Below are 24,803 nucleotides of genomic sequence, written 5' to 3' on the forward strand. Positions count from 1 at the left end.
TGTAGTGACTCCCTACTCCTGAGTCATTTAAAAGATTTGTTCGCTACCAATCACGTAGGAAACTTTTGTTGGCTATTAGTAGGAATAATAATAATAATAAAAGTAATAATAATAATAATAATAATAATAATGAGCACAGATCTATGTGTTTGCGAAGCTTTGTGGGGTTTGCACAGGATAGTGGCGTTGTGCCGTGGGAATATTTCATTGTAAAAAGTAAACCGTAGCAGGAAAAAAGGAGAGAGAAAGAGTGAGAGAGGGAGGGAGGGAGGGAAGGAGACGGGGAGACAGGGGGGGAGGGGGGCGAGCGAGAGGCATGCAAAGCGGGGAGGAAGGGAGCGGTGGCGGGAGGAAGGGCGGGGGGTGGAGGTAGAGAGCGGGCGGCGGATCAGAGCGAGGTGTCAGTGGGTTACTGCGCACACAGAGATGCCTCCCTTTCTTCTTCCAGCCTGGCAGAAGAAAGGGAAAGGCAAGAAACAAAAGGAGCTGTCTCCCAAACGGTCGCCGGGCCGGATTGGACTGTCAGAGCTCCCTGCTAACAACCTTACTTAAGTCCCAGACTCTCTCTCTCTCTCTCTCTCTCTCTCGCTCTCTCATACGCAGACACACCGCATGCCGCTGACTGCACTGCAGACGACAGTGGGCTTAAATATGAGCAGTATTGACAAACGCCGACTCCCGTTGGCCGGTTTATCAAGCGCACATCGACTTCACTCTGGACGTGAACGCGGGGACCATTGCTGCTTCCCATAAAAACAGCCATTGCAGATAAATTAACTGCAATTGGTAATACATTTGATGTCAGTTATTGCCACATCCACATGGACCACGGCCCGCGTCGCCACATTCGCTCGCGTTTGAGGGACAAGGTCGGCAAACTTTGGACCATTTTAAGTGGCCAAATGACTTTCCTGTTGTGCTGGGAACAGGATGATGGCGAATGCCCTTTGACCCCGTGACAGCTGCCCGCAGAGAAACAGACTGCCAGAAACACACTGAGCCACGGGGTGGATGTAATGAATATGCTGCCTCCTGTGGTTGGGATGACCTTATAAACAACAACAAACTGTCACTGCGGCCAAGCCTGCTGGGAGCTGCCCTCTGTGCAAGGGCAAATGGCCTGGAAATCCGAACAGGCCTGCCAAACCTCGCGCACGCCAAAAAAAAAAAAACCCAACATTTTTTTTCTTCATTTTTTTTTTTCACCCGGCACATAGTGGGTGCACGCGTTCGTCTGCGAGTCACTATGAGGCCTAAAACGTTACGCGAACATTCGTAGTCAATTCCCAGATTTGCCGTCATCAAAACAACACGTGTCCCCAAACCCCCCCCCCCCCCCCCCCGGGCATGACGAAGCGTATTTACCTTTTTCTTTGGCAGCTTATCAAAAGCTTCGTCGGCAGCGGCGGCGCTGTACCGCACACAGAGCCGCGCGCTCCCCGGCTGTGCGGCGTAACGCTAACCGACTGGCGGCGTTTGACGAGACGGCGCCGCGTCTGTGATCTTGCGCTCCGCTCAAAGACCGCCACCGTGACTCGGTGCATGTGGAGGAGGTGGCGGGGATCCCTGTGTTTCGAGGGGGGCCTTTCATGTAACCATGAAGAGATGAGGAACAGTGCGTTATGCGTGCGTATGGGGGGGGGCGACACTTTAGAAGTCGAAGCCAAGCATATGGAACCTTGAAATTTGGGCGATGAAAAGTGACAGGTTAACTGAACAGTTGGCAGGGGGTAACGAGTGCTGCGGTGGTACAGTGGGGGATGGTGGTGAGGGGGTTGAGGAGAGGTTGGGAACGAAGGATGGTGGAATTATGCGTATGTGTGTGTGTGTGTGTGTGTGTGTGTGTGTGTGTGTGTGGGACGTGGGGGGCGGATGGTGGTGGCTAAACACTCCCATCTGTTTGTCTCCGGCGGTTAGCTACTGTCTTATGCAGATTAGCTGGGGAGGGGGGTCAAGAAGTGTTTATTTCCCTGACGGTGGCTCTGGATCATCGTCGTCTTTAAGGAGCCAACTCCCAACTCTCATTATGGGGGTGGGGTGCCCTCCGATGGGTCCCATCGCTGTCATCAATTATCAAGGGATGGATTCCGAATCCGCCGGAAAGAGAGGAATGCCAGAGCCACGTCGGCGAATCCACGTGTTGATTGTGATTTCCTCCGTTGTTACGAATTCATATGAAGATCAGCAGTCGGGGAAGTGGTGACACTATTTTTACCCCCTCTTATTAATTTTGAGTGTTGTGCACACGCGATAATCTACTGTTATTCTACATAGCACAGACAACCAACCTTCCAAAAGCTCTGTGTTCTCAGATACAGTCAGTCTGTTGTGCCCCAAATAGATATTTTCAAAATAGACATAACCAACAAAAAAACAATTTTTTTTTTTCCCAAGGAATACGAGAGGAGGCAGACCACCAACGAGATAGAAAGCTAGGCCTGCGCTGATTTGAATCTGGTAAACTGTCAGATAGAGGGATTACTCCACCAAATCCCTGGCGAAAAATAGAGGCCGAAGTTAGTTACTAGCCTTACAACCAGCGGCAAACCATCTGTACTTAATTGTAAGACATAAACTTTATGAAGATCAACAGGGGATTTGGCCACAAAGCCTCTTACCGCGTTAAATTGGTGTCCCTGCTTCGAGGGAGAGTAATGGGGGGTGGGGGGGTCACATGTTCTTCGGCGGACGTGGGTTTTCCCGCTCACCGTGACCCGCAAAAGTCGCTCAAATACAGGGGCAAACCTTGCGACATTGGGAGGGGGTGGTGGGGTGTGTGTGTGTGTGTGTGTGTGTGTGTGTGTGTGTGTGTGTGTGTGTGTGTACATGCAAGGGGAGTGCTCAAGGATGCGGAATTAAGTTGTGAATTAGAAAGAACACTGACATACACACACACACACACACGCACGGACATAGTCGCGCGAAGCCGTGTGCGGATGAGCACACGGGCTCGTGTGTGTGTGTGTGTGTGTGTGTACATGCGTGCGTGTGCATAGAGGAGTGTGTAGCAGCCAGCACCACCCGCAATCTGTCCGCGCTCTTCGTTTGGACAGACATGCAAACCTAGGCACACCGCTATGTGTGCATCATGCACGAACGCACACACACACACACACACACACACACACACACACACACACACACACACACACAACAGAGTGGCCGGGATCAAAGCATTTAATTGCCTTGAGACCGAATGCCTTTTAGTGTGAGGCCACTCATTAGATCCCAATTAGGCATGAAACTAGGCCTGTAACCGACACTCAGCCATGGAAATCAGCATGGAGAGGGCGGCCATATTTCCAGAGCGCGCGCCACATCTTTACCCAATATGTAAAATGTGTGTGTGCGTGGGCATTATTTAATGAATGTTGTTCTTGGCAGTTATCGGGGAAGACAGGAGATAAGAGGTCATGTCCAAGCCACTGAATGGCAGGTAGCCAAAGTAATCCTATTTAACAAGATCTGGGCTGGAACTCGGGGAGGGGCGTGTTGGCGCGGGGGTCACACAGGACGGCGGCCGCGGCACCTTAAAGGCGGCCGATGGACTCCTCCCGCTACTGCGACAAGTCACCGAAAAAAAACGCAGATTTGTCAGAGCATCTTGGAGTGAGGTGGCCGGGTGTGTTTTGCGCCTTCAATTAAACTGTCGCTCAAACCACGATCAAAAAAAGGATAAAAAGTGGGGGGTGAGAAAAAAGGCGGAACCCCCCCCCCCCCCCCCCCCCAAAAAAAAAACAAGGTGCCCTTCTACTTCCAAGGAACTCTACGGCGGGTCACCCAGGAACAAACATTGGCAGTGCTAAGCCGCTGGCCGCTTTAACTCATTTATTTTCTTTCACTGTGCTAATTCCTCCATCTCCATATGTTGAGGGGGGTGAAGAAGGGGGAGAAGGAAGAGCAGAGGAGGAGGAGGAGGAGGAGGAGGAGGAGGAGGAGGGGATTAGGACATCCTGTCTGGACATGGGCCTTGGATAATCATGTTGGAAGGGTCATTGTGCGTCCCTTGTCCCGCGTGTGGCCCTAATCCCGCGTGCGTGCGTGCATGCGTGAGTGCATTCGTAGGCATGGCGGGGCACCCCACTTCAACGCCACTCACCCCCGCCCCCACCCCTCCCGCCCCCGCCCCAGAAGGAACTTGGCCGTGGCGCCTCAGGAGGTTTTTTTCTTCCCCGATTGAGAACCTCGCAGGTCCGCCCGGCTTAAAGCAAGACACGCGTCCCGGGAACTCAGAGGGAGGCCTGACGGGAAGCCCTGCCGGACGCGCGCGAGGTCAACTCAAGGCTTTTCAGATGCAGCTTTTTTTTTTTTCGCGCCTCCGAAGAAACACTTGCCCGTTGAGTCGAACGTTTTCGGGGGGGGGGGGGGGGGACCTTCTTACGCTCACATTCCGTCCTAATGCAGATTGACGGTCGCAGCAGCTTCGGTTGAATTAAGATTCCGAGTCAGTTCCCCAGACTCACTGCCTCTCTTTCGCTACGTAATGAACGTGGGATGACCCCCTCCCCGATGAGCGCGGTGGCACATCTTGAAAACGTACGTAATCCCACATCCAGTCCGTTTAGTGTTCAACCGATCAAGGTGTCCAGGTATCATGCAAAGTCAGGCAAACCTATTAGCCCGCCGCAACCTTCTTTGGACGGGCCACATCAAAACTTTGTGCGCAGCGACGCCCCCGCCCCTTCTCCACCTCTCATTAGCAGGTATAATCCCCGGAGGCCCATCTGCCAGACGGCCGGGGCCACAGAGCACACAGCAAACAAGGCGGCAGCCGCCGGTGCAGCCGCGGCCTCGTCCCGTCTCTTAGGCGGCGTGTTTGCTCAGGTCCTACACGGGCAAACAATAGCGCTACTATAGGGCTCTTTCACACAGATAAGGAAATGTTTGAGCTGGAGGAGGTTTGTGTCTGATGAGCTGTGCACCTGTTTCACAGAGTTTACACACACACACACACACACACCTTCTTTCGCCGCGTCCCATTAAAATATATACTGCGACATGAAACTGAAATGTCACTTTATTACTTGGTAATTTGCCCTTGCACACTTTGTATTGTTATTCTATCCTATTTTGCATTTCACTAACTACGCTGTATATTCTTGAGCTGCTTATTATGAATTTATTACTTATTATTATATTCATTTTACCTTGCTGAGCATTACCTGTGACAGTTTTTTTTTACTTGAATGTATATATTGTGGCTATAACGTTTAACTTCTCACTCTGTACCTCGCTGCAACGCCTGAACAACAAAGTACGATCTCGTCTTATCTTAAGCATTTCAGTCAACGTGTACGAGCGGAAAGCGAACCTCGTCGTGTTACGAGATTTCGATTGCAGCGCAGGTTGCCAATGGGTTTCAAGCGAAGGCAGAAAGACAAACCTATGAATGCAAAAGCTTCCGTTTTCAAAAAACAACCTGGACTGTGGAACAGTGACCTATCTACAATGGTCAAACCCAGCATTAAGTACTGCACCAACCATTTGGGGCCTCCCCCCCTCCCACATTAATAACGTGCCGTTGGACTAAATGATCTCTTTGGATGTTGAAGAGAAACCTTTGGCGCCGCTGGGAGGAACAGCGCTGTTTGTCTGTAGTGATCGGCTCAGCTCATCAGTTCAGCGCGCGGCGAGAACACCAGCGCCGTTCTAACAACAGAGAGGCCGGCTCACACAAAATGGCTGCCTTGAGATTGGGAGGCGGCAAGCCAGCGCTGCAGCAGCGGCAGGGGCTGACAACCGAGCCCAAACCCCGCGCTCACCCCGCGCTCCCTCTCCCTCTCCCTCTCCCTCTCCCTCTCCCTCCCCCTCTCTCCCTCCCTGATTGACGAAAGATTAACAGGACGCTTGATTGCTATTTATTTTTCCCCAAAAGTGCCACTGTATCAAGAAATCTTAGGGTCGCGTTCAACCCCCCCCGACACACACACACACACACACGCACACACACACGCATACGCACACGCACAAATGCACACATGCACACGCACACGCACACGCACACACACACACACACAGCACCTCACTCCACCCCAGGCTTTGTGGAACTGTAATCCTGGTTTGCTTTGGGGGGCTTGAAGGGATCAAGGCGACAGAAGACACAATGTAATCAAGGAACACCGTCCACACCCCAACAATCAGACAGCAAGATAAATCCGGCCAGAGGTTTAAAGCCACAATGTCAATTAGAACATATGTTGGGATTCATCCACACATGGCACGCTGGCATGGTGCTCGTGCTGACCATCAGGCCAGAGTACAGCTTCAAGTGAATACATATATATATTATATATATATATATAGATTTTATATCTCTAAAAATGAACAAGTGAGGTTGCTTCATATGTCTTTGAGGGGAAACACACGAAAGCATCTGTTAAAAAAAAATCATCTAAAATGACAGGCGATATTTGAACCTGCCCGTCTGTCCCCACGCAAGACGGCGCAGCGAAAGCTGAGGAACTCAAACCAGGAACGAACGTGGCGTAGGTGTGAAATGGTGAGAAAATGGCTGCGTGTGTGTGAGTGCGTGCGTGCGTGCGTGTGTGTGTGTGTGTGTGTGCGGAAAAAAACACACACCAACACATGGAATGAAAGCTACACCATACCAGGGAGTAGAAGCTTTTTTTTCACCCAAACGGAGCCAAACTGCGATAGGAGGAACTGGCTAACGTACAGTGAGCTTAATAGCTGTTGAGAGACAGAGGCTTATCTTCCCACCACAGTTAATATGAGCTTCTCAATTAGATGAAAGGCTCTCTCTCTCGCTCTCGCTCTCTCTCTCTCTTTCTCTAATTTCTTGTTCAATTTTCTCCAGGCAATTTATTTAGGATGAAAAAAAAAAAGACAAAAAAAAAAGAAAAGAAAAGAGAGAGAGACAGGCGGTAACGGAGCACCCGCTATTGGCTCAGCGCGAGACGAGTCACGGGCCGCTGCGACCAATGAGGGCGGCCTGGCGGCGCCGACTAGAACCCTCAGCAACAACATGTCTATTTACTGTACGCTACAGAAAGATGGAGCGGAGACTAGGCAAAAGTAGTGTTTTGACCCCACCACCCCACAACACACACACACACACACACACACACACACACACACACACACACACACACACACACACACACACACACACACATAAAATAAAAAGTGCAATGTTTTAATGTTGCATATGCCTGGAATATTTTATTTCATATTTTCCATTTCGCTGCAATTCGGTTCCAGATACTGTCATGGTGTTATGTAAAATACTGTGAAGAAACAAGTGAACAAGATTTTTAAAAAATGCATTATTTTTTGCCAAATTTCTTTTGAAATCTTCCCATTTTTTAAATCGCTCCAGCGCAAGGTTGCGAATCAAAGATCGGCGGCAAACTACACAAATTATACATGTTCTCTCTCCGGTTGAAGGCAGCCGGAGATATTTTTAGACGGTTTGCTCCATTTTACGCGGTATGGATTAGCCCGGATTATGCAAAGGACCCTTCATGCATTCGCTTATCGCTATAATTTCTTTGTGGTCAGAATAATTTTTTCCTCAACTCCCGTTGTATTCTATCTTTCTATAGTCGCTGAGTGGAACTAAAGGATTGGACAAGCACATCTAAAAAAAAATAGGTCTCTATACATGAGACAAAATAATATAAAGCATGTGTTTGCGAGCAGAGAGAACATTTATTACAAGGATTGCAAAATGTCATTATTCCTGATGTCGCAATTTAATTTGCAGATTTAGCAGCATCAAAAAAAGAAGACTCAATTAGGATATAAGAATATTGGAAATGACTGCAGTGACAATTGTTTTGTTGAAATATAATTTTTGTTGTTTTAAATGAAATATAATACAATGAATATATATTAGGTTCAATGCCTGCCTAAAACATTTGCAAGCACGAATTCTTAATCCTCTTAAGCATTCAAAAAAAATAATGTATCATTTTATTTTGTTTATTTATTTTTGCAACGAAAGATTTGCATTTTTGTACTGGGATTTTCAAAATAATAAAATTCTCAATAAATTTCGCAATGATAAATAAATTTCGCTCTTTAAATATCTAATTTTATTGAAGTTTTGTTATATGTTTTTATGACTTTGATCTTTTGTATACTATTTTTTTTATCTACCTGATTTACTTTTATGCTTCACGCGCCTGTGCGATCTGCTTTCGCTTGAACTTTTTCGCTTTTCTAATTTATCATTGTCATTAAGATTTTGCTCTGGACCTCTTCTGGGGTTATTTTTATGGTCTCTTTTTACTTAATTGCACATTGCTGTGAGTTATGAGAAGAGCGCTTTATAAATAAAATGCATCATTTATTATATTATTATTATTATTATTATTATTATTATTATTATTATTATTATTTATTATAACAAATTTAAATACAAATGACCACTAAAAGAGACGGTGCATGACAGTGCAGCAGCTGGGAAGGTGGAGAGGAGTGGGGTGGGAATCACGGTGGAAATAATTGCCAGGATTTAACCAGGAGTGCATCTAAAGAAATATGATCCCTGCGCAAAGAAACATTTTGTGTGTGAGAGCAAACATTCGACAAACGAAAAAAAAAGACAAAAAGAAAAAAAGAAAAAAGAACTCCAATAAAGCCGAGGGAGGGGAAAAATCACCCTCGTGCTAATGTGATAATTGTGGAAAAGTGTTCCAGTTGAACAACAGTAATTTAACAAAGAGCAAAATAAATTGTCAAAACATGTCCAAAACTGCGTCGTAGTTCAAATGCAAAAATAAAACGAATAAATGCACAAACATCACAGCGGCTGCACCTGTATGTCATGATTCTGTTTTTACAGTATGTCCGATTTGGGCTGTTTTTGTTCGGGGGAGGGTCGAGGAAGAGAGAAAAAGAGAGAGGGAGGGAGGGAGAGTGAGGTCAAGAGAGGTTGAATTTTTAAAACACCTTTATTTAGAGAAACAAAAAGAGAGGGGGGGGGATAGGGAAAGAGAGGGGTAGAGAGATGGGGAGATAGAAAAAGAGAGAGGGAGCAGAGAGAGCAAGGCCGAGGGAAAGAGAGAGAGAGAGAGATAGAGAGGGAGAGAGAGAGAGAAAGAGAGAGAGTGAGGGAGAAAGGCAGAGACAGGAGAGAGAAAAAGAGAGAGGGGTAGGGCGAGACAGGGAGAGAGAGTGAGAGAGAGAGGCAGAGAGACAGGGAGAGCGAAAAAGAGAGGGGGGAGAGAGAGAGAGAGAGAGAGAGAGAAAGAGAGAGAGAGTGGCATGCACGGACAGCCCCCCTGTCTCTCAAAGAAGCCGCAGCAGCTGCATGCATGCGATAAGAGCAGCCATTCACAGCCAACTCCCCCTCCCTCCCTCCCTCCCTCCCTCCCACGTGCAAACAAACATGCAAATACATTTTCTCTTTTCACACACACACACACACACACACACACACACGCAGACGCACACGCACGCACGCACGCACACACGCACACACACACACACACACACACGTGCAAATCCGCACACGCACATCCCTCCTGAGATGTGGCGATTTCAAGGAGCCATTGTCGCCTGTCCGGGGTCTTCCTCGCCGTCTATCTTTTTCATCGCTGCACCTACTTCTCCGTCTTCTTCATTTCCAGCGTTCGGCGTCACCGATGGCAACGTTTTGACACGGATAAGGTGGGGGGGCAGACATGGAGACAGGAAGGAGTCCTTCCTGGCGGCCGATGGAGGATAAATGGCGTTTCTCAGCGTCCGGTACACTCCTCACAGCGTAATGAGTCCCTCCCCGAAAAACCGTTTCAATTCCGATAACGGAGACGTTGCGTTTTCGTTGCCTTGCGCTCCAGTTTCCTGTTCCGGACCCGACCAGCGGCCCGATCACCTGCCAGACCCGCATCGATTCATGCTCACCGAAAAAACGACACTCATTTGCACGTCATCCCTCCCTTAAACTAACACAGATGAGTTCAAATCTTTTGGGTTTTTTTGTTCCTTTCTTTTTTTTCCCAAAGTGACACTCCTTCCCGATCACTTTTGATCCGAAATCTTTCCAGTCTTTAGGATCTACCACGTGCCAATTAATTGGCGGCTCCCTCCGCGATTAGTTCATGTTGTGCGTATGGCTAATCTGTATGTTGGCGGGGAGCCACGGTTGTGCCCTGGCCATCGTCCAGAGTCTGCAGGATGCAGCAACATGGAGGAGCGGGGTTTGGCCCGGTGAGGAGCGGGAACAGAACGGAGCCGACTGGAGGAGATGCGCCAAATTGCAGCAGCACCAGGGAAACTGTGCTGTTTATCGAAGATTAAGCAGTGTTTAGTCACTCACCGAGCCCCCCCACCCCACCCCACACTCACTGCCACCCCCATCCCTCCCCCTCCATGCACTTAGACGCGCACGCGCACGCACGCGCGCACACACACACGCACACACGTGCGCGGGCAGGCTCACACTCAGGGACACAGACACACCATTCCAGCGCCGCACATCCTAATTGTTCCCAGTCCCGAGAGTTTAATAAAGAACAAATTGCTGTTATTGGTGAGCAAACATCATAGTACGAAGGTGGGGGGTGCCGTCAGAACGCCGCCAGCGTAGGAAGAGAGAGAGGGGGAGATAGAGAGAGAGAGAGAGAGAGAGAGAGAGAGAGAGAGAGAGAGCGAGGCATCAGCCAATTTAATTAATATCTGTGCCGGTGTGAGGCTAAGACTGGAGCATTAGGCGGCGTGGAGGAGGCTGTCGTGAGCACACAGAGGCGAGTTTAACGATAATGCCATATGACGACGGAACACTCAGAGCGCGTTCGCCAAACACATCTAACCAACTGTAACAACTGTTTGGGTCCCAATAAATGGCGACACTATGCAGCTCCAACAATGGATGCAATAACGCAATCGCATCACATCCATCGGGCGCTGGGGCGTAACGGCGCGACGGGAGTATTAAAACACATGGATAACGTTTCATTAAGCACGCCGGACGTAACGTGAGGTGGGAGCCGTAAATGCTGTGTGACTATTACCATTTCTGGCGATTATTAACAGTGAGCGCGGAGCACAGCGCGTTGTGGATGTGGCCTCACAATTGAATCACGAAACGCAGCTGATTTAATTTACGCCACCGGGCTTCGAGGCAGAGTACGCTCCCCATCCGGACGTTTTTTGGCTCTTTGACCGCATGGCGCGATTGATCATTATTAGCTGCGTCCAGGACTGGCAGAGGGCTGAAAATGTGGAAAACATGTGGTCACATGCGGGCAGGGTATCTCCTGCTCCTGCAGCTTATTGCCTCCACACCGGCCGGCCCTTGAATGCCCCCCCTCGGATCCATAGCTGCAGCCGGATTCATGCACACAGGTATTGATTTTCTACCCAGTATTTCTTTTCCCTCTCTTCCTCCATGTACGCCTTTATTTATCTTGCTAACCCTTCCTCTTCGCCACTGGGCGGTTCTGTGTGTGTGTGTGTGTGTGTGTGTGTGTGTGTGTGTGGGAGGGGGGGTTTCCTGATCAGACTGATGGAGCAATACGAGAGACGCTACAACCACGTTGTACCACCTAGATTTATTTCCGTTTATCCGCCGCTATGCCACCATAATTCTGGCGTGAAGTTTGCGCGTGTATGTGTAGGTATATGTGTTTATGTACGTGTGTGTGTGTGTGTGTGTGTAAGAGTGTGTGTGTGTGTGTGTGTATGCGTGTGTGTGTGTGTGTGTGTGTGTGTGTGTGTGTGTGTGTTTATGCTATCCCTCCATCCCTCCATACAAACATTTGATTCTCCACAGGCCACCTGACCCATTTTCCTGTATGAATAACAATATTCCAGCCAATCATGGGCGGACAGAATGACGAATGCTGGAAAAAGAAGCCTCTCCATCCAGCTTGTCACACATCAGAGTCCCTACCCTGCCTGTCAACAGAGTGAGGGAAGAAGAGAGAGACAGAGAGAGAGAGAGAGAGAGAGAGAGAGAGAGAGAGGGTGAATATTTGTTAGTTTTCCTCTCTCCTCTCTTCCCCCGCCGCTCCTTCTCCCGCTCTCTCTCTCTCTCTCTCTCTCTCTCTCTCTCCCCCTCTCTCTCCACAGAGGGACCAGTAAAACCATTATCCGCCCACCCTGAGCCCCCTTCTCAAGGTCTTGCTGCGCCAATGGCTGCGCTTTCCGCACGCTGCAATTTACGAACAAGGCGGAAACCCACACCCCGAGAGCTGCAAGGCGCTCTGCAACAAAACACAGAATGCGTAGATACAAATATATATTAAGCCTTCATATATGAGTTAAGAAAAGCCATTTACACCTACAAACGATCCCAATGTGTGTATGTCTGTTGTATTCTGTGTTGCAAATGCAACATAGAATACAAACACAGAATACAAACATAGAATACACATAATACATAGAAATCATACAAGGCTATAGGGAATAATACAATACAATAAAAAAATGTAATGTACTATTTGTGAGTTGTTGCTGATAACGGGCATCACGCCGACGCATTTGATAAAAAGATAATATTCAAAGCCGTTTAGACGTTGTGCAGCTGAGCTCACCTGCCTGCCTGCCAAGGACACCTCAGGAGTGACTTGACCGTCTCCATAGTGACAAGGATGAATTACAAAACACACAGGTCAGCTGAGGCTGGATATGAGATGTTTGCACGAGTCCGACACGGTGCGAGTTTTGGCTTTTTTTGAAGCAAAGCGTCGGGGCCACCGGGGGAACACGAGATAATTACGCCCAGAAGCCCACCGATAGAAACTCTTGATATTTACTTCAAAGGCCCGTTATTCACAGCCAATTAAACACGGATAGTGGGCCTGGGTGCGCGCGGCGGTGGGTGCTGAGGGACCAGCTGCAGAAACAACTCGAAAAAAACACAACGCCAACTGTCAACAACAACATGAGAAGAACTGTGAAACGCAACAAGCCGACAACAATGTCGACTGGCGCAAACAAGCGAGATGAAGTTGGCGAATTGATACGCACAATATCTCTCTACAATGGCGGCACTGTCGAATGGAAAACTGTCAGAGATTCACTGAGAGAGATTGCGCGGCGATAAAAATAAATAAATACAAACCCTAGGCTGTCTAGACTGTGGTTTGCGTGTGATGGGCGCAAGTGAGAGAGCGAGGAGAGACAGAGAGAGAGAGAGAGAGAGAGAAAGAAGAAAAGGAGAAGAAAAGCTTGCGAGGAGAGCGAAAAGAAAGCAAAGGGAAGCCGCGCGATGGCCGATGGCCGTCGTGCTTGGCTTGTGCGGTGAATGAAAAGCAGCCCTGTGCACGCAGATTTGTTTGTGTGGATGTGTGCGTGGGTGTGTGCGCGACGCTCTGCGGCGGTCCCCTTTCCCCTATGAATGCAGAGTAGCCACCGCCAGGCCGAGGCAAATGACTACAAGGCACCTCCTCAGTGTCTGCAGCAGAGGCTGCACCTGGGGGATGGCCCGGGCCTGGCCCAGCCCAGCGCAGCCATGCAGACCAGGATTTCAACATCACCACACAGACAAACACACACGGTCAAAACAACTTGGACTGCTAATGCTGAGTGATCTTCTAGGCGCCTGCATCCTTGTGCAAATGGCAGCTGACCTTACTGCTGAGGCAGAAATTCTCTACTAGAGCATGGCTGATGCCAGATTTTTGGGTCCAATGCCCATCCCGATTTCAGAGATGCCTCGCCCACCGATTACTGAGGTTTCGATCGATATTTCAAATCAATTTGAAAAACGTATTTTATTAAAGTTTTTATATTTGGGAACCTTTAACTCATGAGCAAACAAATAAAAATAAGCACACAAAGAACTTTTTGATAGATCAAAACATTTTAAATATCATATTACATTCATTTTTTATTCCAGTGAACGCATCACCACTTCTGAAACAGGTTAGTATTCCGAGTTTCCCTGAACACAGCATCTCTTCCTGTCTGAACGCGAGTGTCAACAAACATGGATGGATTTTTAATGCCTAGTCGGACAGTGCTTATTTTGGTGAGCAACATGAAGTTGTATAAAATAGACAAGTACAGGACAGATAATCCGTGTTTTTTGGTTTATTATACTTGTTTAAAAAATCGGGACACATGGGCTGCATAACTGATGTGGTAAAAAAAAAGTCAAATAATGGCCAATATATCGCCCAAACCGATATTTCGAGCTCTATTCTCTACATATGCCTACAGAATATGGGTAATCAGGCATACAGTAGTGCATGAGCTGAGCATGGTTACCAGAGTCGGTGGTTTAAAAGCCATTCCTGGGTAAACAGCATCCAAGGTGGATGGTGGAACGAGGCAGCAACAAAGAGTCGCGTAATGTGAATTGTGATTATAATTCGCCCTGTTCCGTAAGAGATGACCGAACCGCCACAGTGCCAGGAAGCCTCTCCCACACCGCTCCGCGTTCTGTTCGAGTCGTCAGCAGGGTAAACACAGCCATAGTCTCCTTCTTTTTTTTTTTTTAATCAAGGCACAATGAGAAACGAACAAGGATGCGGATTCTATTAGCATTTGACAGAGCAATTGTAATCGCAGACGCATTATGCTTTTCTGGATGTCACTGCTATGCCCCCATTGGATGACACAAGGACCTCTTACAGAAACAACTGGTTGAATATTGACTCAATGTTTACTGAAGATGAGTTTCAATATACTGAAACGTATGGTGCTGAGTGAGGAGCAGATGGCTGCTGATTGAGAAGGTGGAGATCAAGTAATTCTCCTCTGACACACACCAAGAGTCCCTAAGCAGGTGTTACAATTTGAAAGCTACGGACCTGATGGACACACACCTACATTACTTTTCATGCATATCCGGAGTGTGTTTTTATTTCTCCGGACATGTGTCTGCTCTATAGGGGCAGACACCAGGGATATTAGAGTGGTCCATTGTTGGGCGGCCACGGCTCAAAGTGGTCTGTGTCCAGCGAGACTTATAGAGGAGTCCGACACGGAGCAAAGTACTTCCCTTTGCACTCCTTAAAGAAAAAACTTGGCTCAATTATTCATGGCGGAAACAGAAAAGATTCATTTCATGAAGTTTTAGGTTCTTTTGGAGTCAAAGTGTTGATATTATTCAAATTCATTAAAAATTGAATCAGATGGGGGTTTGGTAAACAAGAGGGGAGAGGCTCACGTGAAGGCGTATAAAGACTCACACAAACACACACACACACACACAAACACACACACAAACATAGTCACACTTTAAAATGCAAGTGCTACAGAGAATGAGGGGAAAAGACGGTGCGCCATTCGGATGCATGCACTGAAACGTGAATAAAGACCATTTGCCCATGGATTCATAGGGTCCTGTCATCCATTATTCAGCGTGGAGAGGAGCAGCGGATTGGTGGCTGGATGATCGCTCTGACAGCGTTTACATGGCTGACAGTTACAGATGAGATGATTTTAACAGCGGCGGATAAACAATTTGTTTTGACAGCGCGGCACTATTTTTTGGGAAATAGAACTGGTGATAAAGAGCTGTATCCTGTAACATTTTCACATTCCGAATGATTCAATTGCAATCACAGATTTCAGCCATATTTGAAAAACAATGACAAACACAACATAAACGGAACAAGTTCAAAGTCAACGAGAATGGATGAACCCCCCCCCCCCCCCCCCCCCCCGCCGTTCTTCACAATTTAAAATAAATAAATAAATGAAAACACGTTCACAAAAACAACATCCTCGCGGCGAATCCATTTATGGACAATTCAGTATTTTGTCGTCAGGCGTTTCGCCCTCCATCCAAAAAAAGCAAAATGACATTAGCTCTTGTGTATTGAGTTTGTTAAATGCCCCACATAAAGTGAATTTGCCCCTCAGGCCTAGGAAACAATCATGCAGGCCAGCGTTCCATTTAATTGATTTGAATGATCCGAGCAGCTCCTATCAGCCAGATAAATGGGTCAATGCTCTGAGACTAAGTGATGCGACTGGCAGCCGGCACTCCTGTGGAATATATCGGCAGAGGAGCAGGACCTCGCTGTCATTGGGTCAGACAGACCTGGGTCAAACAAACACACACACACACACACACACACACACACACACACACACACACACACACACGCATGCACACACACACACACACACACACACACACACACACGTATGCACATAAAAGCATAAAAGCAGCAGACACACACACAAACCTACATACATTAATGAGTTTCCCTGCAACCCCACTATTCCCACACACACACACACACACGTACACACATTCTCTGGCTGGTTGAATGAGCTCAGTCCTGTCTCAGATCAAAAGATCCACAAACCCACACTACAGAAATGTAGGTTGTTTTTCTTTTCCTCCTCTACTGATCATTCTAAACACCATCATGGGTCTCACTGCATCATAATCTGACTTTAAGAGACAGCTATGGATTGTGTACAGTAGATTGCAATATTGTATGTCTGCATCCAGAAGAGCAAGCATTGAAATATCAATCCTCAACGTCTGACTATCGAACATCCATCCATCCATCCATCCATCCGTAAGTCCATCCATCCATCCATCCATCCATCCATCCATCCATCCCTCCGCCCATCCAGCCATCAATCGGTCTGTCCATCCATCCGTCTGTCCATCCACCCATCCATCCATGCATCTATCTATCCATCCGTCCACCCATCCATCTGTGTTCTTAATATGCAAATTTCTGTTCAGGGTCACTGGGGCCTGTAGCCAGTCCCAGGTTACAACTGACAGCAACTTAGTGTCTGAAGGCGTTGAACTCAACCTGAACCTGAACCTGGAGAAAACACCAGGCGCACTCACAGCACAGTAGAGAAGAGCAAAGTAAGAGAATGAACTTACTCTCAGCGTTGATTGACAGGGTGTCCTTCTCCCAGGAAACGACAGTAATGTAGGCCTCCACCGAGGCGGGGATAATGCACTTGAAGACCGCCACATTGCCTCTCATGGCTTTCTGATCCTCCACACGGACAGTGTAGGGCTCTCGTAGGACTGGACGGGAGGGGGAGGCGGGGTAGAGAGGGGCATCGTTACCAACCGCTTGTAAAAAAAACGCATGTCGAAAAAATAAAAACAGATAAACAAGCCCCCGATAACGGCTGAGACACTCACCGGCCTTAATGTGGACATCTTGGCTCCTGATTCTCCCTGAGGGGTTCTCCGCTGTGCAATAGTAGGTGTTGTCGTGGATGAGCTTGGAGAAGCTGGAAGGGGGGATGTGGAAGATCTGGAGGGTGCCGTTGGCGTGCACATGGCGGATCCCTGGCACGTCGTAGATCTCCTCGCCAGTGGCCAGGTACCAGCGCAGCGAGACGGGCGGCACGCCTGCGGCAGGGCAGGGCACCGACGTCCCCGTGGTGCTGGCGAACACTACCTCTTGCACAGATGCATTGACAAAATATAAGCTGGAACGTAGATCTTCACTGAAAACTGCAAGGGCGGGGGAGATAAAGGAGGAGGGCGGAAAACAGAGCATTCGTTGTTGTTTGAGTTTCCAAATTCAAAAGCTGAGAAGTTTGTATTAATGGTAATGGTCCGTGCTGAAGTGCACCAAACCTTCCTCGTATATGTGAATGTCCCTGGCTGAAATAAAAACCAATTCCGATCTTTGAAAAAGGTTCATGAATCAAAAAGGCAGAAAAGGTTGTCTTGCAGAACAGCAGTTCAAACACCAATGTGGAAAGCCTGTAACAGCTTGTATGTGACATAACAAATGTTGTTTACGGCTGACATGCGTTTGTTAGGCAGGTGAAGGCGACAACCACGGGCACGGGAGTTTTTAGAGAGAAGTCCGGTGTTCTCCAAGGGTGTCTGTATTATTTTGGATTATTTATATGTTTGTTTTCACTTCACCGGTTGAGTTTTAGACGAGAGTGCCTTTGCTGTTTTTGGGGTTTTTTTGATTGATGGACAGCAATGTCAGCAAAAAAAATCCAATTTCAAATAAATAAATAACTCTCATATGTAAGGCCATGATACGCTAAAGAACATGTACATCCATTGACAAAAAATAAATAAATAAATAAATAATAATAATAATAATTATAATAATAAATAAATAAATAAACAAATAGAACCAAATGACCAAAAAACAACAACCATTTTCCTTTTAATGCACCATTTTGTTTTACCGGACTGCCGGATACATTGAAAACCCCACCCTGCTCTGGTTAATCTGGTTAGTTTAGCATCGTATGCTTTGTAATTCCATCAGGTTTGCTGCCGTCGGCTTCGGGGACTTCTGAGAATAAGTGTTTTGCATTTTGTTGATCTCTTGTCAATGCTCTCAAACAGCCAGAGCAGACAGAGAAAATTCCAGTAGTAGGCCTACGACCTCATTGCATCAGCAGAAATTGTTCCTTTTTCAACTAAAATAAAAAAATATATATAGTCATTAGGTTTTCCTCACTAGCCAGAATGTCCCTTGAATGTGGACGACAGATTTTTTTTTTTTCTTATAAACCATAGAAACTAGAAGCTTTATTCATCTCAGTTTAAGCAATGGAGCAAATTCTACATCACAATTCAAGTCTTTAGATGAACAAAACATGTCCTGCCCAGCCCCGATCCATCAAGTAATTTAACCGATATCCACTTATAGACCAAACATGAGCAACATGGGAATCAATTTAAGCCACTGCAGGTATGTTTAGATGTGAGGAATTGATTCGAAGATTTCGGAAAATAAAACCTTTTCCACACGAGTTGCTGAATTTTCAGCAGTTCAACTTTAAGGTTTGGACTATGGATTGAGCCCTCAAAGCCTCGAATGCTAAATGAATGATCTGAGTGTACAGGTATATATGTAAGAGGAATAGTATAAATAAAAAAAGCAAATTGAACACATCGACCGGTAGATCTATCTGTATGAACTAATAAGAGTTTGTTTTTCCAAACCACACACACATAGAAAAAACACACATTTGTTATCATCAAAGGGAAATAACAATGTAAAATATACTATCATTTGGAAGTGAATCCTCACCCCAAGGGTTATCTTCATAGTATTTTAACAGCTTTATCTTGACAAGCGTTAGAATATTTGTCCTTTTGGATACACAGCCTCTATTCTCTATTTTCTAAACCCTGGAAAGACAGAACACGTGATTTCAATTCCAAAGACGTCTCCATATGACTGACAACATACATGTTCGACCATTTGCAGGAAAATTAATAGTTAAGATGTTTCCATAATTGGCTTTGATTTTTTATCCCCCCCCACAATGCCAGTCATCAGTCACTGCACTTTAACGCCGCCAACGTTGACCTTGGCTCTTAGGTTTGACCTTGGGGCCTATTCTTATGTTGCTGCCCTGCCGTGGTAAGCGAAGTCACTGGACGGGTCTGCAGATAATGGAACGGAACAAATGCCTCGCTCACTGGGATCCTAAATGTTCATTGACTGGAGGTGTAGAGATAAACCAACCAGCACAATCCAAATCACAGCCTGACTGTGTACAATACTAGATCAACTCCTTACCAGCTCAGGGTTCATGATTTTTTTAATTTTTGTTTTATTACTGTTTAAACAGTGTACAAACTGTAATAACATAGTAAGTACAAAGTATTAATTTAAAAATGTAATGTATACCCGATATAGCCATTCCAGTCATTTACCCTCTGTATATAAACATGTTTCTAAATTCTGTTTAACGTTATATACTTGACTATTTCTGGTTTGTATCTTTTCACCTATTGTGTATATTTTTTATTTCGTTTTTGTTGTTGTTGTTGTTGTTGTTGTTGTTGTTGTTGTTGTTGTTGTTGTTGTTGTTTTTGTTGTTATTATAAACCCACTTTATCTTATTGCTGTGTGAATGGGATCGTACTAGGCTGTATACCTGCCAGAAGTGCTAGCTCTCTGGCTGTCACCAGTGCGCCTGCCGGGGCGACAGCTGCCAGTCCCACTCCCCCTGGGAACAAACATTTTAGCGCTTCATAAATTCTTAATGAGCGCCTCTCAAAGCGCCGCTCTCCTCCGCCCAGCGGTCGGTGGCTCGACGCGGTGCGACACACAAACAGCGTCGCGTACACGTGTTTCCGCACCGCGCTCACTTCACACGTACATTACACAGAGGAGAGGAGGAGAAGGTGTCGGAAACGGAACGGATGTTGCTGTCGGCGGCCTCTTCGGAGGCTTTTCCGAGTGGCACAGGGCAGGGTTGCCCCGTGTCAGGCCCCACAGCTCCTCGAAACCCCTCTTCAAAGTTCAAGCTTCAAAGACGCTTGCCTAAAGGTTGCCTATGTTTTTAACATATCAGTATAATCTTTAGGTGAAATTTCAGGAAGGAATTCAAATCACTTTCATTTGTTCACTATTAAGACACAATATCTATTAGATGATATGATAATGTATGATATACACATATTATTGGCCAAATTTCCCAATAACGGTTAAGATAAGGCAGTGATTCTTGATGATAATATAAGTAATATGTCTACTCTTAATTAAGCCCACCACAGAAGGAAGTAATACTTGGAAAGAAAAGTAATACTTGCATTATATTATATTACATTATATTACATTATATTATATTATATTATATTATATTATATTATATTACATTATATTATATTATATTATATTATATTATATTATATTATATTATATTATATTATATTATTTTATATTATATTATATTACATTATATTATATTAAAATATATTATAAGATTATAAGATAAAATAACAGTTTATTAATCCAAGTGGGGAAATTTAGCAGCAAAAACAGTGCAGTTATTATTATATTGCATTAACATATGATATTGTATGATACAATATGATATATCATATTATACTATATTTCATTATATCATAGTATAATATATAGCCTACTTTAATCACTGTATTAAAATGTAATAATAAATTGATAAATGACATGCGCCTAGTATTACATATTTTCTACATCACGTTTTCAAATGAGCTCAATTTGGAGCTAAAACCTGTGAACATGCAAATAGCCTGTAAAGCAAAGAGATCAGTGAGTTCTGTGTGGGGTGGGTCATTGATCGCAGAGGAGCTGCTGACGCACAGGGATTAATTCACCTCGAAATCGATTGATCGTTTGGGAGTTAAACCTGAAGATTCTGACATGATCACGGGCCTTTTCAATGTTTTCTGTGGTCTGCAAAGTGTAAATATAGCAAGTTACAAATACAGCAAATGTTCTGTTTACCGCTGGCACTCATTAAATAATACTGTAAATGCATTAGTCACTTGAGGATCAGTCAGCATCACTCAATACAATCAATCAATTAAAATGTGTAATATACAGTACCATATACGAGTATATACTACGAGTATATATACTATTATGTTATTATAAATAGTTTTGTGCAGTATCTATGTGAGGGAATAATCAACAATAAGTATATGGCCTTGCTGGCTTTTCCAAAATTTCTCGTTCACTACCTGGAACCATAGAATCACAGTCAACCTGTCTTACTTTGGAAATGAAACCCCAAGGTATAAAATCTATGCAAAGTCTACTTGTTTGCAGTTTTACGACCTGTACTGACACTCAATAATGGCACTTTGTTAATTGCGGCCCTAAAATCTCGCGTTTTAAGGAAGCACGCGGCCCACTCATGCCACCGCTCGATCTTATTTTCTTCCTCTTCTTGGTCCGTGCTGAGCCGGTGATCTTTCAGTTTCTATGGATCTGCATATTTATCCTCAACCTATGTTCTGATTCTCTGCCACATTAACACGTCCATGGAGGTGATCCATGAGAAGGCGACATAAGAGGATTGGTTTCATAGCTGTTGGCATATCCTCGTCGGGCGTAATAGGATTCAAAAAAATCACATTTTATCTTTAAACTACAAAGATAAGATAACTTTTGGAAAGTAAAAAACCTAAAATGATGAATTTTGACAGAATGGGGTTTCAATATCGGTGCCATGTTTTACAGAAACAGACGTCACATCTCACTCGTCTGCTATTGACTTGTCGACCGTCTACTAAAATGGCCGCCACAGTAGGCCTACTGTGCGTTTTCCTTGAACGAGAACAAAGACACATTCGGATGCCCCCCTACCCCACCCCTGTTAAGAGACGGGAGAGAGAGACAGAGAGAGAGAGAGAGAGAGAGAGAGAGAGAGAGAGAGAGAGAGAGAGAGAGAGAGAGAAAGAGAGAGAGACAAGCCGCCTCCTAACTGCTTTCCTGCTCAATCCTCTTAGAGCAAACTCATGAAAAATTGAGTTTCCACCCTCGTGGCCGCAAAGCCCCCCTGCCCCGGCAGGAGGATTCACATGGATACAGGGGGAGTGCATTTATTTCTCAAGTCAGTCCAAGGTGAACAGCGGAGGAAGAGGAAAAAAGCTGGAGGGCACTCGCGTAACTAACACCCGTAAAAGAAAAGAGTGAATAGAAGACTAGATAAGCGAGAGAGAGAGAGACAGATGGAGAGAGGATAAGCAACCTCGGAGTCTGAGGTTAAAGGTCGTCTCAAACTTTTCTCTTTACTTCTCTCTCGCTCTCTTCCTCCCTCTGTCAGCCTCGGCCTCTGATTTTCTTCCCTTTCAATAACCGTATGTGTGTGTGTGCGTGTGCGTGTGTGTGTGTGTGTGTGTGTGTGTGTGTGAGTGTGTGTGTCTGCGTGTGATTGTGTGTAATCACGCAAAAACGGTCCCTTCATGGATGGTTGCATAGGGACGCCGGACTTAAGTCTCTTGCTTAGCTTAGCTGAGGAACAAAAAAAAAAAAACTAAAAACAAAGTTCCCTGCCGCCAGACAAAAATGTCACGTCGAAATCTGCGAAACCGAGGCTGTCGCGCCAGTGCATCAAAAAATACAACCCCGACTATTTAACACACCACCGACCGCCCCCCACGGCAGCAGGGGACCCCCGAGCGGAGAGATCTGCTCGACTCATCTCTCTGACTTCCGCTCCGCCCAAACACCACGGCCGTTTCCCCCGCGACTCCAATAAATACCCCCCAAAAAGGCCGACGCAGCTCTTTCGCGGCCCTCCAACCGGGATGGGAACGTTGGGTTTGTGGCGCGAGCACAAACGCAAACCGCCCGCATCTCCCCGCCGCCTGCTCGCAAAGGCAAAGACAGACAGCGCGCGTGTGTGGTACGTGGGCGGTCGCTGGCTGTCACCGAGCGTGTTTGCGCAGCTAAATAATAATCTCATTAACGGCTGTCACCAAATAGTAAGATGTAACGCCTGCAAATGCGCATCCCGAGAGGTCTCTCGGCAACACATTGTCTGGCGTTACCGAGCGGCATCAAAACAGCCCGCCGATTTGAATCTTAAAAAAACGAAAGGAATTAAAGATTCATGCGGAGCCTGTCAATACAGAAGCGCTGGAGTTCATGTCCTTCTGGGCCTATTCTGTATTTGTGAGTTTGAGTGTAAAGCTTCTGATGCATATCGATATTAAAGTGCGTTTTGAACGCTTTGATGGATTTCTTTCTCCTCCCCCACCCGACTCATTTTGAAATGCAGAATTTCTGTCCCGATACAGAAACCGTTCATCGATCCGATATTGGTTATGGATTTTGGATTGTAGCCCTTTTGGGCAACAATCCAAAATCGCAAAATCGCTTTTCAATCGCTTTTCATCCAACGGGGAATTTTTTTGTTTTTTTTGGGGGGGCAGTTCTGCTGAAGTGTCGCTTTGATGACTCTCTTCGATGCTACGGGGTGAGAGAAAAATGCTTACGATCATTTATTTTGAATGAGGACAAAGGCCTCTACCTCCAGAGGGGGAGTTTTTTTTTTGAAAAACATTGCCTCTGTTTTCCCAGGAACCCCCCCAACTTTATGTCAAGAGAAATGCTCTTTCCCTCTACAATGTCAATGCAATCTCCCTGTTTACCTTGTAAGGAGATGAAGAATAACCCCAGGGGAGCCTGGAGGTGCATTGTAAGGGATTGTAATCCGCGTCTGCCAGGTCATTTACGAGTTCCTGTGAATTTACTGTTTGAGGTTGGCGTCCAGGGAGACAGTTGAGGGATAAATGTAAATGACTTCTGACCCAAGCCACACCCTCTGTTGTTGTATAAAGCCCTCTCGATCAGAGATAAGATCAGACTGGTCAGAACACTGCTTTGGAGCGGTACTGAACCTTTCTCTTTATTCTGCAGAATAAATCTTCTTGAATATTCTCAGTTTTTGTTTTCCTGTCGCGGGCGGATTAACCCCACCGATCATTGCAGAGGAATTTCTACCACACCGGTCCCGTGAGCGCCTTGCCCGCGTTTTTTTTTTTTTTTTTTTTTCCGGAGCGGCTCAAGCACGAGAGGCTCCCTTCACATTCCATTAAATATTCATTCGGAGCCAAATATTTCATGCAAATATGATACAATGCAGCTCTTTGAATCGTCTCAAGCGTCACAGCCATACGGCGGCGTCTCTCTCAATCTTCCGCATTTTCTTTCCATGACCCCCCCTAAAATGAAAAAAAAAAAAAAAAGTTGAATTGTTCAATAATGAATCCCAGACATGTATAATGAATGAGTCTTTTCTTTTCTCCCGGGTGGAGAAGGGAATTTAGGTGGTGGTGGCTCCTCCAGGCTCAGTGAGAACCTTTTCCTTGGCCGCTGGAATAATGACTGGCACGGTCACCGGTGTCAGGAGCTATTGGTGGCAGCCAGGGCTGAGGCCTAGGAAGCCTGGAATGCAGGTGACTCCTGACGCACTCCCCTACCCTGTCCTGCCCATTCAGTCATAGGGACCCCCACCCTCCACCACCACCCAACACACACTCACACACACACACAGACACACACACACACGCGCATACACATGCGCACACACACGCATACACACACACGCATACACACACACACCCGATACACACGCGCACACACACGCATACACACACACACACACACACACACACACACACACATACA

The 24,803-nt window shown here is 46.1% G+C and overlaps 1 protein-coding gene across 1 annotated transcript in view; it reads right to left on the reverse strand.

Annotated features, from left to right (window-relative positions):
* Positions 1–24,803, reverse strand: part of LOC307240447 (cell adhesion molecule DSCAM-like) — a gene marked incomplete at both ends in the record, with an annotated part of 87,492 nt that overhangs the window by 50,306 nt on the left and 12,383 nt on the right. Inside the window, 2 exons of the mRNA XM_080014231.1 lie at positions 16,778–16,927; positions 17,048–17,365. Of these exons, the coding sequence (XP_079870357.1) occupies positions 16,778–16,927; positions 17,048–17,365 (468 nt within the window). The remainder of the gene's footprint in view (positions 1–16,777; positions 16,928–17,047; positions 17,366–24,803) is intronic.

This window comes from Zeus faber (assembly GCF_960531495.2).
Source record: "Zeus faber genome assembly, chromosome: 14".
Lineage (NCBI taxonomy): Eukaryota > Metazoa > Chordata > Actinopteri > Zeiformes > Zeidae > Zeus > Zeus faber.